Source organism: Takifugu flavidus, chromosome 7 (assembly GCF_003711565.1).
Source record: "Takifugu flavidus isolate HTHZ2018 chromosome 7, ASM371156v2, whole genome shotgun sequence".
NCBI lineage: Eukaryota > Metazoa > Chordata > Actinopteri > Tetraodontiformes > Tetraodontidae > Takifugu > Takifugu flavidus.
Window position 1 is genome coordinate 1,210,524 of NC_079526.1, and position 13,811 is coordinate 1,224,334.

A 13,811-nucleotide genomic window follows, 5' to 3' on the forward strand; every position below is an offset into this window, starting at 1 on the left:
GTTTATGACCCTCGACACCCTCTGGGTGACACCCTCTGGGTGTCTAGTAAGAGAATCAAGCAGTCGTATATAGGCCTTAATCGATTATGTGCAATGTATCAATCAATCTTTATTTATATAGCATCTTTTACAATCAAAATTGTTTCTAGGCACTTTCCAGAATCCCAGGGCCTGACCCCAGACAAGAGACAGTGGCAAGGAAAAACTCCCCTTTAACAGGAAGAAACCTTGACCAGGACCAGGCTCATGTAGGGGGACCCTCCTGCTGATGGCCGGATGGATAGAGAGGGAGGAGAAGGGGGAGGACAGGTAGAGGAGCGAATAGGTAGGAGAGGAGAGGAGAGGCATAGAGCATAGAAATACATACAAAAATACATTATATTGAATTGAATTGAATAAGCTGCCGGAGTGGGTCAGCGGGGTCGAAGGTCAGTATGCAGTTCTGAAGGCGGCAATACCTGTAAATGAATGGGGGGGGGGGAGAAAAACTACACAAGAAATAGCATCACTTGTCTACTTGATGCATCACTTGTCTACTTGATGAGGAGAGGAAGGGAGGGGGAGAGGAAACCATGAACCAGTGGGGTGACAGAGGCCTGTCAGGTGGTCATGTTTCCGACCCCGGCAGCCTTGGCCTATAACAGCATAGCTAAGATGTTAACCTAATGATTAGACGACCCCCTAATTATGATAATTTGTCTGTCTATGATAATAACTGGAACTACAGAATTAGTAACAATAAGCTTTTATAAAGAGGTAGGTTTTAAGCCTAATCTTAAAAGTAGAGATGGAGTCAACCTCCCATACCTGGACAGGGAGCTGGTTCCATAGCAGGGGGCCTGGTAGCTAAATGCACGGCCCCCCATTCTACTCCTAGAGACTCTGGGGACCACAAGTATTCTATTCTATTGGAAGATGTCACTAGCTCCTCCAGGTAGGATGGCGCTAGGCCTCTGAGGATCAAGCTCACTAAGTCTTGCCTCCATAGCCGTAAATAAACTACACTTTCTGCACCTAGTCCCTTCACTAAAGGAGGCAGAGGAGTAACTAAACATTTCACACGCTGAACAGACGGTGAGGCCATGCTAATGCTAATAATCGGCGGAGCCCTGTATTTGTTTAACATGGGTTATTTCTCACTGTTGTTATCAGGTGACTGAAATGTCCCAAGTATTCAATTTTAAGTAAAGTGAATACAACACACCGTGCACAGTGCAACCAACGAACAATTGAGAAGACAGGAAGTGACGCAATACGTTACTGGAAGTTCCGTCATCAGCCGTGATGAAGTAAGAGAAGTAAAAAACGGAGAAGCAATCCGAGCTTTTTAATCAAAAGTTCTGCACATTGGCAATTTCCAAAATTTTGCCGTCAGTTTCGAGTCCGGAAATTTGTACGGCCAGATATATTCTGCTGGGAAGCACGGTGAAAGGCCGGAAGTACTGTTGAAAAAACACGGAATAGGACAGTTGAAAAAAACAGGATCTATCCATCCTCTACTGCTTTTCTAATATGCATGATTTTTTACTCTGCCCTTTTGCTAACCTGACTGGTTATCGGTAGGAGGGTCCATCTGAGCAAGGGCCAAAGATGGAGTTTTTTCCTGCTAATGCTGCGCATGAGCCTGTGTTTCTGTAAACCAGCTACAGACATTCAGCAGGAGGGTCCCCCTACATGAGCCTGGTCCTGCTCAAGGTTTCTTCCTGTTAAAGGGGAGTTTTTCCTTGCCACTTTTGATCAAACATTACTCCAAGATTCCTCACAGAGAGACTAGATGTTAATGAGATACCATCTAGAGTGATCATATGATCTAATCGATTCCTGAGAGGTTCAGGACCAAACACCATGACCTCAGTTTTTCCTGAGTTAAGGAGGAGGAAATTTGAAGACATCCAGGACTTTATGTCTGCTGGACCTCAGTGCTGCTTTTGATACAGTTGATCACAGCATCCTGTTCCAGAGACTGGAACATGTGATTGGGATTAAAGGGACAGCCCTAGACTGGTTTAGATTGTATCTTTCTGATAGATACCAGTTTGCTCATGTCCACGGTGTTCCCTCTTCATACAGTAGGGTTAGCCATGGAGTTCCACAAGGTTCTGTACTTGGACCAATCCTTTTCACCTTGTACATGCTTCCCTTAGGAAACATTATTCAGCAGCAGGAATAAATTTTCATTGTTATGCTGATGACACTCAGCTATATTTATCCATGAAACCAGAGGAGACAGAGAAGTTAGTGAAGCTTCAGACCTGTCTTAAGACATAAAGTCCTGGATGTCTTCAAATTTCCTTCTCTTCAATTCAGGAAAAACCGAGGTCATGGTGTTTGGTCCTGAACCTCTCAGGGATAGATTAGATCACATGATCACTCTAGATGGTATCTCCTTAGCGTCTAGTCTCTCTGTGAGAAATCTTGGAGTAACTTTTGACCAAAATCTGTCCTTAAACTCACACATTAAAATAGTCTCTAGAAGTGCCTTTTTTCACTTGAGTAACATTGCAAAGATTAGGTGTTGTTGAGAATTGTCTTTATCTTGTTATGTGTTTCACCATATGTTTCTGTCTTCTCTTAGAAGTTAGGCAAGGTAGACTCATTAGCAAATGAAATAAAGAACAGAGACATTTGCAGGATTGTTGTTTGTTCTACTGTTATCTTAGGAGCCAGTCAGGCAGGGGGTGCCAACACAATTGTAAACAGGATATCAGGGGGGTTGACGATGATCACATTTGCATGAAGAATGGGATCTGGCCACCTGGGAAAGCAATGGAAAAGAAGGACTGTATCAACACCAAAGGAGGCTGGAAGAAGAGGACGAGGTCATCCCAGCAGAGGAACTGGATTGGATTGCATGGACATTGTGAATTTGCATGTGTGTGACTATGAAGGACTGGGCCAAGGGATAGTTAGGTTGTCAGACTTCGTGCCCTGACGATTAACTCTGTTGTTGCTAGGGTTATGAACTGGCCCGGAGCTCTGTAATATTTGTGTTTGGAATTGGTTCTATTGTCAAATACATTTCGAAATTGGTACTTTTCTTCTCGAAGTCTTCATTCAAAGAACACGCGGATTAGCAGTTACAATACGGGAGGTATTGCGATCCAACAGTGTATTATTTTCAATTCCCCAAAAAGCCTTCAGCTGGTCCAAAATACTGCAGCTAAAGTTCTGACAGAGACCACATGACTCCTGTACTGGATTCCTCTTCTAACCTACAAGGTCCTTAGAGGCCTAGCTCCATCCTACCTGGAGGAACTAGTGGTGCCTTATAATCCCAATAGACCGCTGTGTTCTCAGAATGCTGGTTTACTTGTGGTCCCCAGAGTCTCTAAAGGTACACTGGGGGTCCGAGCATTTAGCTACCAGGCCCCCCTGCTGTGGAACCAGCTCCCTGTCCAGGTAGGGGAGACTGACTCCATCTCTACTATCAGATTAGACTTCAAACCTTCCTCTTTGAGAAAGCTGATAGTCAGTATTTCTGTAGTTCCGGTTATTATCCTAGATATACTGGTAATTATCTAATTATTAGGTTAATATCTTAGTTCTGCTGCTAGAGGCCGAGGTTGCCGGGGTGCACAAGCATGATCACCTGATCACCAGGCTACTGTCACCCTGCTGGGTCATGGCTGCCTCGCCTCGCCTCCCTCCTGGTCCTGCTCAAGTTTTTGTCCTGCTAAAGGTAAGTTTCTCCTGCCACTCTTGCTTGGGTGGTGGCTCTGAGCACAACATATATATCGGAGTTAGTCCCACTGTAGTTCCAGTTATTATCATAGACAGACAAATTATCATAATTAGGGGGTCGTCTAATCATTAGGTTAACATCTTAGCTATGCTGCTATAGGCCGAGGCTGCCGGGGCCCAGAAACATGATCACCTTACAGGCCTCTGTCACCCCACTGGGTCATGGTTTCCTCTCCTCTCATCAAGTAGACTAGTGATGCTGTTTCTTGTGTAGTTTTTCTGCTCCCCCCCTTCTGTATTCATTTACAGGTATCACCGCCTTCAGAGCTGCATGATGACCTCCGGCCCCACTGACCCACTCGGCCGGCAGCTTGCTCAATATAGTGTATCTTTGTATGTTTCTGTGCCCGTCCTCTCCTCTCCTCTCCTACCCATTCTCTCCTCTACATGTCCTCCCCCTCTCCTCTCTCTCTAGCCAGCCGGCCATCAGCAGGAGGGTCCCCTACATGAGCCTAGTCCTGCTCAAGGTTTCTTCCTGTTAAAGGGGAGTTTTTCCTTGCCACTGTTGCTTGTCTGGGGTCAGGCCCTGGGATTCTGGAAGCGCCTTGACTGTAAAAGACGCTATATAAATAAAGATTGATTTGATTTGTAATTTTTTTAAAATCACATGTCAGCGGCAGGGATCAATCTAACAAAATTAAATTAAAAAACAGTTAGTAGGAAGAAGGCACCTCCTGCTGTTTCATCAGAACAATATCCATGGGGGATTTCATGGGCAACCAAATTTGTGCTATGTTATCACGTACACTAAACACAGATTTTTCTCTCAGGTCCAAGTTTTTCCTGTCATGTGCAAGGTGTGACCTGGCATGTCCCAAAGACCCAAGATGTGCACAGCCTGGATACAGATTATGACTCCCAAAATGGCTTCACTGTTTCTGTCTACTTAGTCTCCACCCCGTCCTTGATAATGGTAGTCTTTGTTCCTGAATACTAGACTAGTTGGTTTGGTATTCCTGATTTACCCCATAGGCTCTATTATGATTAGCTACTGCGCCACCAGGAATTTAGTCGATCTGTAAGTTAAAAAAAATTTCAGGAAGAAAAGCCACTTAGTTAAATATTTCTGCCATGAACAAAAGAAAAATACTTACTGTCCATGGAGACATGAGTGATCATGATTGCTAGGAAATAGACCAACTGTAGCTCCCTATTTTAATGCCACTTGACAAACTTTTCACCTCCATTTTGTAATGCTATGCTTGCAGTACATGTTTGCCTTTTGAAAGGACTTTATTCTCATTGTATGCATGATTAGGGACAATAAAAAAATAAAAAAATCTGGTACTTGATTGCCCTTCTGTTTTTTGTTCTATCGATCCTTCTCCTCCACCCAGCTCACCATCATTAGTTTTGTAACAGAATATCAATTAAATTTAATTAAATATAGCTCATAAAGCCTGTTTTCTGGCTGCCTGTCCCCCTCACACACACCAAATGATAGAAGACCAAGGAGTGCATTTATGACATTTGTCACATTTATTAGTGATGTGTGATTTAAGGCACTGTTCCTCTTGCACAATGCCCCCTCAGAAGGACTCATTGAATGGATAGTGGGGATGTCCTGCATCTCTGGGAACACTTTGTCCATCCACCTGCAACATTATTAGACTATTTGTATAAACAAGTAAGATTTGTACAAACCAAATGTTCTTCACCGCAGATTAGAGATAGTGAAGAAATACATGACTAACCTAATTTACCATGTTTTCCAGACTATAGGGCGCACTTAAAATCCTTAAATTTTGTAAAAAAAATTGACTGTGGGCCTAATAATCCAGTGCAGCTTGTGTATAGATTAATTCTGTTTGTTCTTCCTGACGTCAAACCAATTTTAAAATCTGTCAAAATGTTTTAATGTGACTTTGGTAAACTACAAATAAAACATCTGTGTAGATTCTCAGTCATCCTGGTCATCGTTATCCAAGGTAGTTTTGCATTTCTAAAACAAGTGCACCACTTATAGGAGACACACACCCACACTATGAATCTATGGTGCAGAAGTGGAAGAAACAAGAAGATGAACTGCGCCACGTAAAGAAAACGAAATAGAGTTTCAGGGGGAATAAAGTAAGTTACGCCACTATCTGCCAGTGGATCATGGATGCCTGGGCTAAAATATCAGTCTCAAGTGTCGTCTGAGCTTTCATGAAGGCTGGAATCATCACTGAACAGCTGATTAACAGCAACAAGACTGACTGGGATAATGACGAGAGGGATCCGGAGTTCTTTATGCTGAAATCGCCTAGTTATCTAACTGTTTTACTTCATTTAATGCATCTTATATCCCAGTGCGCCTTATGGTCTGGAAAATAAGGTACTTTGTTTTTACATCAGAAATGAAGTGTACATTTCCTTAAATATACGCCAGACTTGCTAGAAGTTATGTTATGAACAGCCTTAACCACAGATTAAGCAAAACAGAATTTCAATAGGAGTTCAAAAGATAACTGCAGAGGTTACACACTTTGATCATGGGTACGATGTAGCGCCACCCTCTGTTCAGTGCTGTGATGTTTTTCATTTCCTCTTGCTCTAGTATAAAGTCAAACACCTGGAGAACAAATACAAAAAGCACATTAATAGTAAGTAGAGGCACTTATCAATGACCATAAAATAAAGATAAATAAATGCATTACAAAAAAATACAAAAGATTACTTGAATGTTTTCTATAATGCGAGTCTTGGTCACACTCTTTGGGATGGTTACCACCCCTCGCTGCATCTGCCATCTGCAAACAAAATGGACTTATAATAATTATTTGTCATTGATGAAAATCAAACATATCTTTACAAATGTGCATAGTGTTGTGTTACGTACTAAAACACATAATAGGAAAACACATTAGCATTAACATATTGACATTAGAGCATCTCCACCAACTCTCTCTCATTACATTTTGACCCCACATGTTTACACTGTGCAACCTGATGGCTACGCTACGATGGCCCACTCCTCTGGCTGCATCTGTAGCTCCGGGTGTTGAGATCAACCTGCTGCAGAGGAAACTGATGCCTCCAGCGTGACTTCTGCACACTTTAAGGCTGAAATGATGAACGTGAAAATGGACCGAAACACTAGCATGGCAGCTTTGAAGTCAGAAGTGGTTGTGCAAAGGTGGACTGGACGACACATTGATCCCTATACTGTTAAGATCACCTTTATTTTGTCTATTTTCCCTTGACTGCACATTGTTCCTTTCTCCCCATGTTCCTCAGAGGGCCAAGGTGACCTATTTCAGCAGCTCGCGCAGCCTTCCATGATGTCTGACATCAGCACGAGAACTTTCCAGGCATAGTTTGAGCTGCACACTTCAAGGTCAGAGGATCGAGCTTAGCGTAGAGTTGGGGATAAGATTCTAAATGTCAGTAACAGAGGGAGGGAAGTTTGATGCTTCAGAGAGGATGGTAGAAAGGGATTTGGTAGGTTTTGGTGGGTGAGGGAGAAAATATATGTTGTTGATGAATACTGTCAATCTTTTTCCTGAAAAATAACATAATCATTGGGTTTAAGATTTTAAAAACAGAGTGAAAAGCCACAAAATGCAACTTAGCTGCATGGTCATGCATGATCAAATAACTCTTCCCGCTAAATCACCTCAGGACAATCTGAGCAGGGGACTTCTTGTATTTCTTTGCAAGTCCAAGAAGCAGCGGCTCCTCAAGGACCACCGGCTCATCTGGATGCTTCCATGCGCGATCTGGTGAGCCCAGAGGGCTGTAGGCAGTCATTATTAGACCTCTGTCCCGACAATGGCCCATTAGCTCCACCTGAGCCAGGTAGGGGTGGCTCTCTACCTGCCCACAGAAACAAAAGTCAAACATTCCTAGACGCCTACTCCATGATGGTAATGTTGAGTAGAAACTACTGTAAGACACATAAATAGGTTGTGTTGATAATCAGGGCCCCATGATTTCCGTGATGACAGAAGGAATTGTACGCAGACTACAGCAGAATTTGTTGCTGTTAATTACAAGCACACTTGATTTGTACAGCATCTTTCTTACAAAGATTACAGCTCTATGTGCTCCACAACAAAAGAGAAGAGAGAGATTTTGTTTGACTGAAATGTGGTTTTCATGCAGACGTGTGGAAGGCAAATGCACGAAGACAAAGCCACCCCTCTCATCATTTCACCTGCCCCTCACCCTTCAAAACAATGTGGCTGTCTTTGACAGGGTGAAATTTGGCTAAGAGTACTACTCTACATAAATTTGGGTTTTCAGCCTTAAGCATTAGTGGCTGGTCTTGACAGTCATTATGAGTCCTGATACTTTGAAATTAGACCAGTATTGGTACTCTCCTATCCCTGATAAATTTAAATTCCATGTAACTTGTGTACATTTTAGTTATTAAGATCACTCTTTTGGTAGTAAAAAAATCTAATCCAAAACTCCTGCCTCAGAAACAGATCAATCTGTAAGAATGTGATTATGTGACACAAGACATCAAACACAGGGGCACAAGGCTCTTTCCCTTTGCCTTAACCTTGTCCCTCTAAACAGAGTGGCATGACCACTGAGTCCTCAAGCAACACCAGCCAGCTGCTACGTCAGCAGACAAGATGCAAGAGCAATAGCTGCCATGGTTCTGGGATTATTTCTACACCTTTCAAGCATTTCGTGAGTTGCAAGTCATGGTCGTGAAGTCCTGTGCTGTGAATTGGACAGCGGTTTAGCTTGTATTAGATATAGATGGATTCGACTGTTATAACAATTTTAAAATACGAGCAACGAGTTGGGATTCATCCCAAGTCTTACCAGGCCTTGTCTAGAATACCTTTAAAGCCTAACTCTTGCTGGGAAGAGTATCTGTACCAGTAGACTGTGCTACCTTGTAACATAAATAACCCCATCAAGACTGCTGAACCTTCCAGAATAGAGCGTAATGGGCAATGGTTGAGTCAAAAAGGTTACATTTATCCTTGTAAATCAACTGCTTGTTCCAAAAATTCTTATCCAAAGTGATAAGCACGATGCATATGAGTCTGTCATCACCTGCAGAACAGTGGGTTTGATGCTGGCCACAGCTAGGATGTCATTTATCTGACAGCTGTTGAAGTTGGACAGACCGATGGACCTGACCAGGCCTTTCTCCACCAGCTTTTCCATAGCAGCCCACGTTAGCTTGTAATCTATGTAGTCGTAGAGCAGGCTGCCATCCTCCTTTCTAGGGAAAGGGTCATCTCCTTGTCTGTAAGGTAAAGAGAATGCAGGAAAACTGAAATGAACTTCAAAGATCTATGCATCTTATTCACTTCCTCCGGTGTCTGTTTTGGAATTAAAAAGTACCAATTATAATATTGTTTGGTTTATTTTGAACCTACTGTAACATTTTATGGTTAAAACTGAGCTCACTGGAAGGCATGGGGCCAGTGGATCAGGTAGAGGTCCAGGTACTCCAGCTGTAGGTCCTTAAGTGTCTTCAGTAGGGCTGGCTCCACATCCTCTGGGTGGTGCTTGGTGTTCCACAGTTTGGATGTGATGAACACGTCTTCTCGTCCGATGACCTAGTTTTCACATACACGCACAGCTTTATGATACACAACAACTGGTGCTCCAATCTGGACACCACACCGCGTTCCAAATTATTATGCAGATGAGATTTTTCTCAACAGGTGATGCCAATGACAGTCAGCATAATTTTCATGTTATTAACCGTTTGAGTATCAATTGAATGTCATAGAAAAAAACCTCGCAATGATTGCAGTATTTCTTTCAAAAACAAAAAAAAATTAAAATACACTGTTCCAAATTATCGCGCACAACAGTTTCAAAACATTTTATAGATCGTAAAGAACTGAAAATGGTGTGGACAAAGCAAAATATCTATGAGGGTGAGAGGCAGTTCAAGTCCCAACAGCAGCTCTGGGAGCCTATTCTGTCATCCTGCAATGAAGTTCAAGCAGAAACTCTCCATAAACTCACAAGTTCAATGGATAGAAGAATGGTGAAGCTGCTCTCAAAATAAGGGCTTCTATGTTAAAGTCTATCTTGAACTGCTGAGATGTTTTTGGTTGAAATAGCTTTTGATTTCATTAGATATGACCTTCTAATTGTGCCAATTCAACAAATGACCATCAAAATGTTTTGAAACTCTATTGTGCGGGTCAAGGCACTCCTTTCTAGGTGCAGTCATGGTGTTGAGGGGGTCCGGTTTGGATGGATGGATGTATGGATGGATATTGTGCATAATTCATCAACCTTGGGGAGCAGATCTTTTTCAGTGGAAGTGGGACTTGGGACAGGCTGTACAGTAGTTATGAACAAGACTGGAAGTTAGTGTGTTGACACAGGATTTTCTATCAGGGGTTGATCCACCTTTGCTTGCATCACCAGCAGTAGCAGGTCTGACCTCCCACTGAGAGAGGCATGGTTGTTCCCTTCCTCTCTCATATGTCACCATGTCAACATCATCATTATATCGTTATGTGTGCTGGAAATCTGTCAGGGAAACGATGGCTAGCATGGACATCAGCCAGTTGATGGTCACTGTTGTTGTGTTGCACTTTGTAATTTTGTCTCACTCCCAAAGTTGACTAGCTGAGCACAGATTAAAAAGGGATGGAATTTGTGGTTAATCTGGAAAGATTTTAACACATGACATTTGATTTATTTCTCAGATTTTTCGCTCCAGTGATTAGGCTATTCAGCAAAGGAGTATCTCCTGAAGAATTTGTCTAAAGACAAATAAAAATATAATGCGAGAAAATAATTTGAAATAATTGAAAATAATTTATTCGAGCAAACAGTGTGTCTCAGTGTCTTACGCTCCTGACAACAGTGGAGGGCGCAGTGACCACCGGCGGTGCAGCTAGCTAGAGAGGCTCAAGAGGTATAACCAGAGCTCGGTGCCCAAAAATCTTGAAAGTTGATAATATGGCCACTCAGAGCATCCCCAGCCAGTAATACTGCCATCAATAACTGTTCCAGCTCAGAGCCAGAAATCTTCCACCAGATCTCTTCTTTTCTGCAGAAGCAGAACACTTTGCACATCCCATGATCTCGTCAATGGGCTTCCATGATTTATATAAAAGTTGTGTCATATCACTACACAAGTATAAACAATTCCTGATCGGTGGAATTTCCCGAGCATGACGGGCTTCATGTATGAGCTCCCATTAAAGATCACGAGCGTCTCCTTTCCAAAGTGAAATATCTTCAATGATTATGGTCCCAGACAAATCAGCCAGCCATTGATCGGGACACTGTATGGATTTACCTTCCCTGGACCAACTGTTTCATGCAGGGCTTCTCCAATCTCGGCCTCATTGCCATAAATGGCTGCACAGTCAATGTGGCGATATCCAGCCTGGAGAGCCCAAATGACGGCCTGTTTAACCTGATGTAGAGGAAAGACAACATTTCAAATTAATCTTTCATGCCATGGAGCCACCTAGTGGTATGACCGGTAAATTAAAGCGGGCTGTTTTACATTGAATACCGTAATTTCCGGACTATAAGCCGCTACTTTTTTTCTACACTTTAAACACTGCGGCTTATTCTACGGTGCGACTTATTTATGTTTTTTTTCGTGGCGCACTATCACAACTATTGTGAATCAGTCATTTTTACTAACCCTCATCAACATGGAAAATACTAGAAGAAAAGCATATAATGCGGCTTTTAAGTTAAAAGCCAGCTTATAGACCAACTACAAAACCTTTTCCCTAGCAGCTACCAAGTACACTGATTCATCAGCAAAGAGCAATGGTGAACAGTTGTGGTTGATGTAGATAAGGTGTGATTAATGGAAGCAGGGCCAGCGGCTGGATGAAGATATAGAAGAATCTTCTCCATAGCGGCCTGAACAGGCCAGAGTGATTCAGAGTTTGGGCCACTTAATTGGAAAAACAATGCAAACATGCATAGAGTTGATATGATTTCTGCTGACACGCTTGTGTCCCTACTTCCTTGAAAGCACATCCTCTGTCCCCTGAGAGAAGCGCTGACAGCAGCATGGTGTGCAGCTCACCCAGCAGACCTCTCTACCCAGTTACCGTATTTTCACGAGCATAAGGCGCACTTTAAAGTCTTAAATTTTCTCCAAAATGGACGGGGCACCTTATAATGTGGTGCACCTTATGTTTGCAAAATCTATGAGTTCCAAAATCTGTAAATGCTTTTCGGCTTTCGCAGAAGCCATTTCAGATTCATTTCGGATTCAGAAGATGATGTACGTGAGTGCATTGCTAAATACACACTAGCATGCACGTTTTAAGCTAGCATACCAGTATGTTTTACCAAATAACCCGGTAAGCCTTATGTATGTGTTAAATACAGAAATAGAACCCGTAACTGAGATTGCGTCTTTTAATACGGTGCGCCTTATGGTCGTGAAAATACGGTACTTTCATGCATCTCACCAAATGCCCCAAAAGCCAAATCAAATCAGAAGTGCATATCCACTTATTTTGGATTCTCATAGACAATATTTATTGTAATAAGGTAATTAAATATCTCGACATATGTCATTGTTAAAAAGATCAATGAATGGTGTCATAATCAGACTATACAGTATGTTCTCTGTAGTTATTAGATTTCTCCACTGCATCCTTGATGACGCTCTGTCAAAAGGGAACAGTACAGTCACGGTACAGGATGCAAAAGGCCTCTTTTGATAGGACTTGTTGACTTCATTCTAAATGAAATGATAATTTTAACAATCAAAAGTAAAAACATGTGTTACCTCTGACATTTATGATGGACCAGCTGTACGTGGGTTGGTGGGGTTCAGTCCACCCATACCGCCACACAGTTCTGACCTTGCTGGACAGAGAGCTGGATGTTGTCTTGTGGTAAAAGACTGAAGTGAGAGATCTAACGTTGCTGATCCACAGCTTGTTGATGACGAGCTGTGAAACCACTCTGGACAACAGCCTCTGGTCCACAATCACCCACTAAGCAGGTATTAGTTCCTTCAGAACTTTCATTCAGTTCATTAGTCACTGTGTTCCTGGGCCATACATGTGTCGTATTCTAAATTATGACCACAAAGCCAATAAAGCACTCCATACAATTCAAGATGCTACATTTGGGACACATTCAGCATGAGAGGACAAGTCAAACTGCAGAGACAGCAGCCAGATGTGTACTGTGGGCTGTGCACAGAAGCACTACCTTTCCTGGATCACTCTTCCATGTTCCCAGGCCAAGGAGGGGGACCTTCCTTCCTGTGCTGAGAACTGCAAAGTCATTCATTCCTCCGTGGAGTGCAGAAGCCTGGCAACATCACCATTCAGTCGCTTAGTAATGCGCCAGAAATGAGCCCTTCCTGTCAGGCTGTGCGTGCCCCAGCTACCATAGCTACTATACAAGCTAATACACAGACACACAGACATGCAGGCGGACAGACAGACAGACAGACAGACAGGCAGACAGGCGGACAGACAGACAGACAGACCAAATCCAGTCTTTCAATTTTAAACATGTGACTGCTTTTCAGAATAATTACTGGTAAATCCACTACAGTGTTTATATGTGATGATCGTTTCTTTCATAATTCAAACTTGATTCATAAAGTACCGTCGTAAACTAACAATGAAACTCAAGTTTAGTCGATTTAGTGTGATTAAAATGTGACTGGAAAAGGGTGACATTTGTCAGGCGATGAACCCAAGGGGAAGTAACAACACGCAGCGGTTGTTATTAAGAGTTAGTAAGACCCTTTATCTCGGGTTAGGTTATTCAAAATGTCCGCTATCTTTAGGTGCTGTCTCATCAACAACTGCGTGGCAAACTTTCATCTGGTCCATACTTTGTTCAACCTATATCTTTTGATTTTGGATTGAGACGTACTCACCGAGGTGGAGGAGTATCAGTGCGAAGAAACGCCTTTTCCCTCTTCCTCTTCTTCTTCTTGGGTTTTAACGGCAGTTGGCATCCGTGTAGTTTCATTACTGCCACCTTCAGCTTCTTGTCCTCACTTGGTTCTCCTCAAATCCCCTTTCATAGTCCAGTAAAGGTCTTTTTTAAAATCTTTCCTCCCACCTGAACTGTCTACATAACTCAAAATGCTCTTCTCATCCATGTCTACCATTCCCAGTTTTCTCAGTTCATCATCACTTTTT

The 13,811-nt window shown here is 42.5% G+C and overlaps 1 protein-coding gene across 3 annotated transcripts; it reads right to left on the reverse strand.

Moving 5' to 3' along the window:
• Positions 1 to 5,197: 5,197 nt before the first annotated feature.
• On the reverse strand, positions 5,198 to 13,596 carry akr1a1b (aldo-keto reductase family 1, member A1b (aldehyde reductase)). Of its 3 annotated transcripts, none has more exons than XM_057037794.1 (9): positions 13,544 to 13,596; positions 12,862 to 12,963; positions 10,964 to 11,083; positions 9,100 to 9,251; positions 8,740 to 8,935; positions 7,340 to 7,539; positions 6,401 to 6,473; positions 6,209 to 6,295; positions 5,198 to 5,336 (listed from the first exon to the last, which is right to left on the reverse strand). In XM_057037794.1, the coding sequence occupies exons 2-9, from the start codon at positions 12,940 to 12,942 to the stop codon at positions 5,271 to 5,273; spliced, it is 975 nt and encodes a 324-aa protein (XP_056893774.1). In that variant the 5' UTR covers positions 12,943 to 12,963; positions 13,544 to 13,596; the 3' UTR covers positions 5,198 to 5,270. The 3 variants fall into 3 exon arrangements, with proteins under 3 accessions (XP_056893774.1, XP_056893775.1, XP_056893776.1); XM_057037795.1 differs by having other exon boundaries at positions 13,540 to 13,558; XM_057037796.1 differs by lacking the exon at positions 13,544 to 13,596 and adding an exon at positions 12,431 to 12,510 and having other exon boundaries at positions 12,862 to 12,877.
• Between the last annotated feature and the right edge of the window lie 215 nt (positions 13,597 to 13,811).

Coding starts and splice junctions, on each gene's coding strand:
- akr1a1b (XM_057037794.1), bottom strand. CDS start 12,942: ATGAATGACTTTGCAGTTCTCAGCACAGGAAGGAAGGTCCCCCTCCTT. Junction 6,474..7,339: donor CCTGCTCAGATTGTCCTGAG/GTGATTTAGCGG, acceptor TTTTGTTTGCAG/ATGGCAGATGCAGCGAGGGG. Junction 5,337..6,208: donor ACATCGTACCCATGATCAAA/GTGTGTAACCTC, acceptor ATAATGTTGCAG/GTGGATGGACAAAGTGTTCC.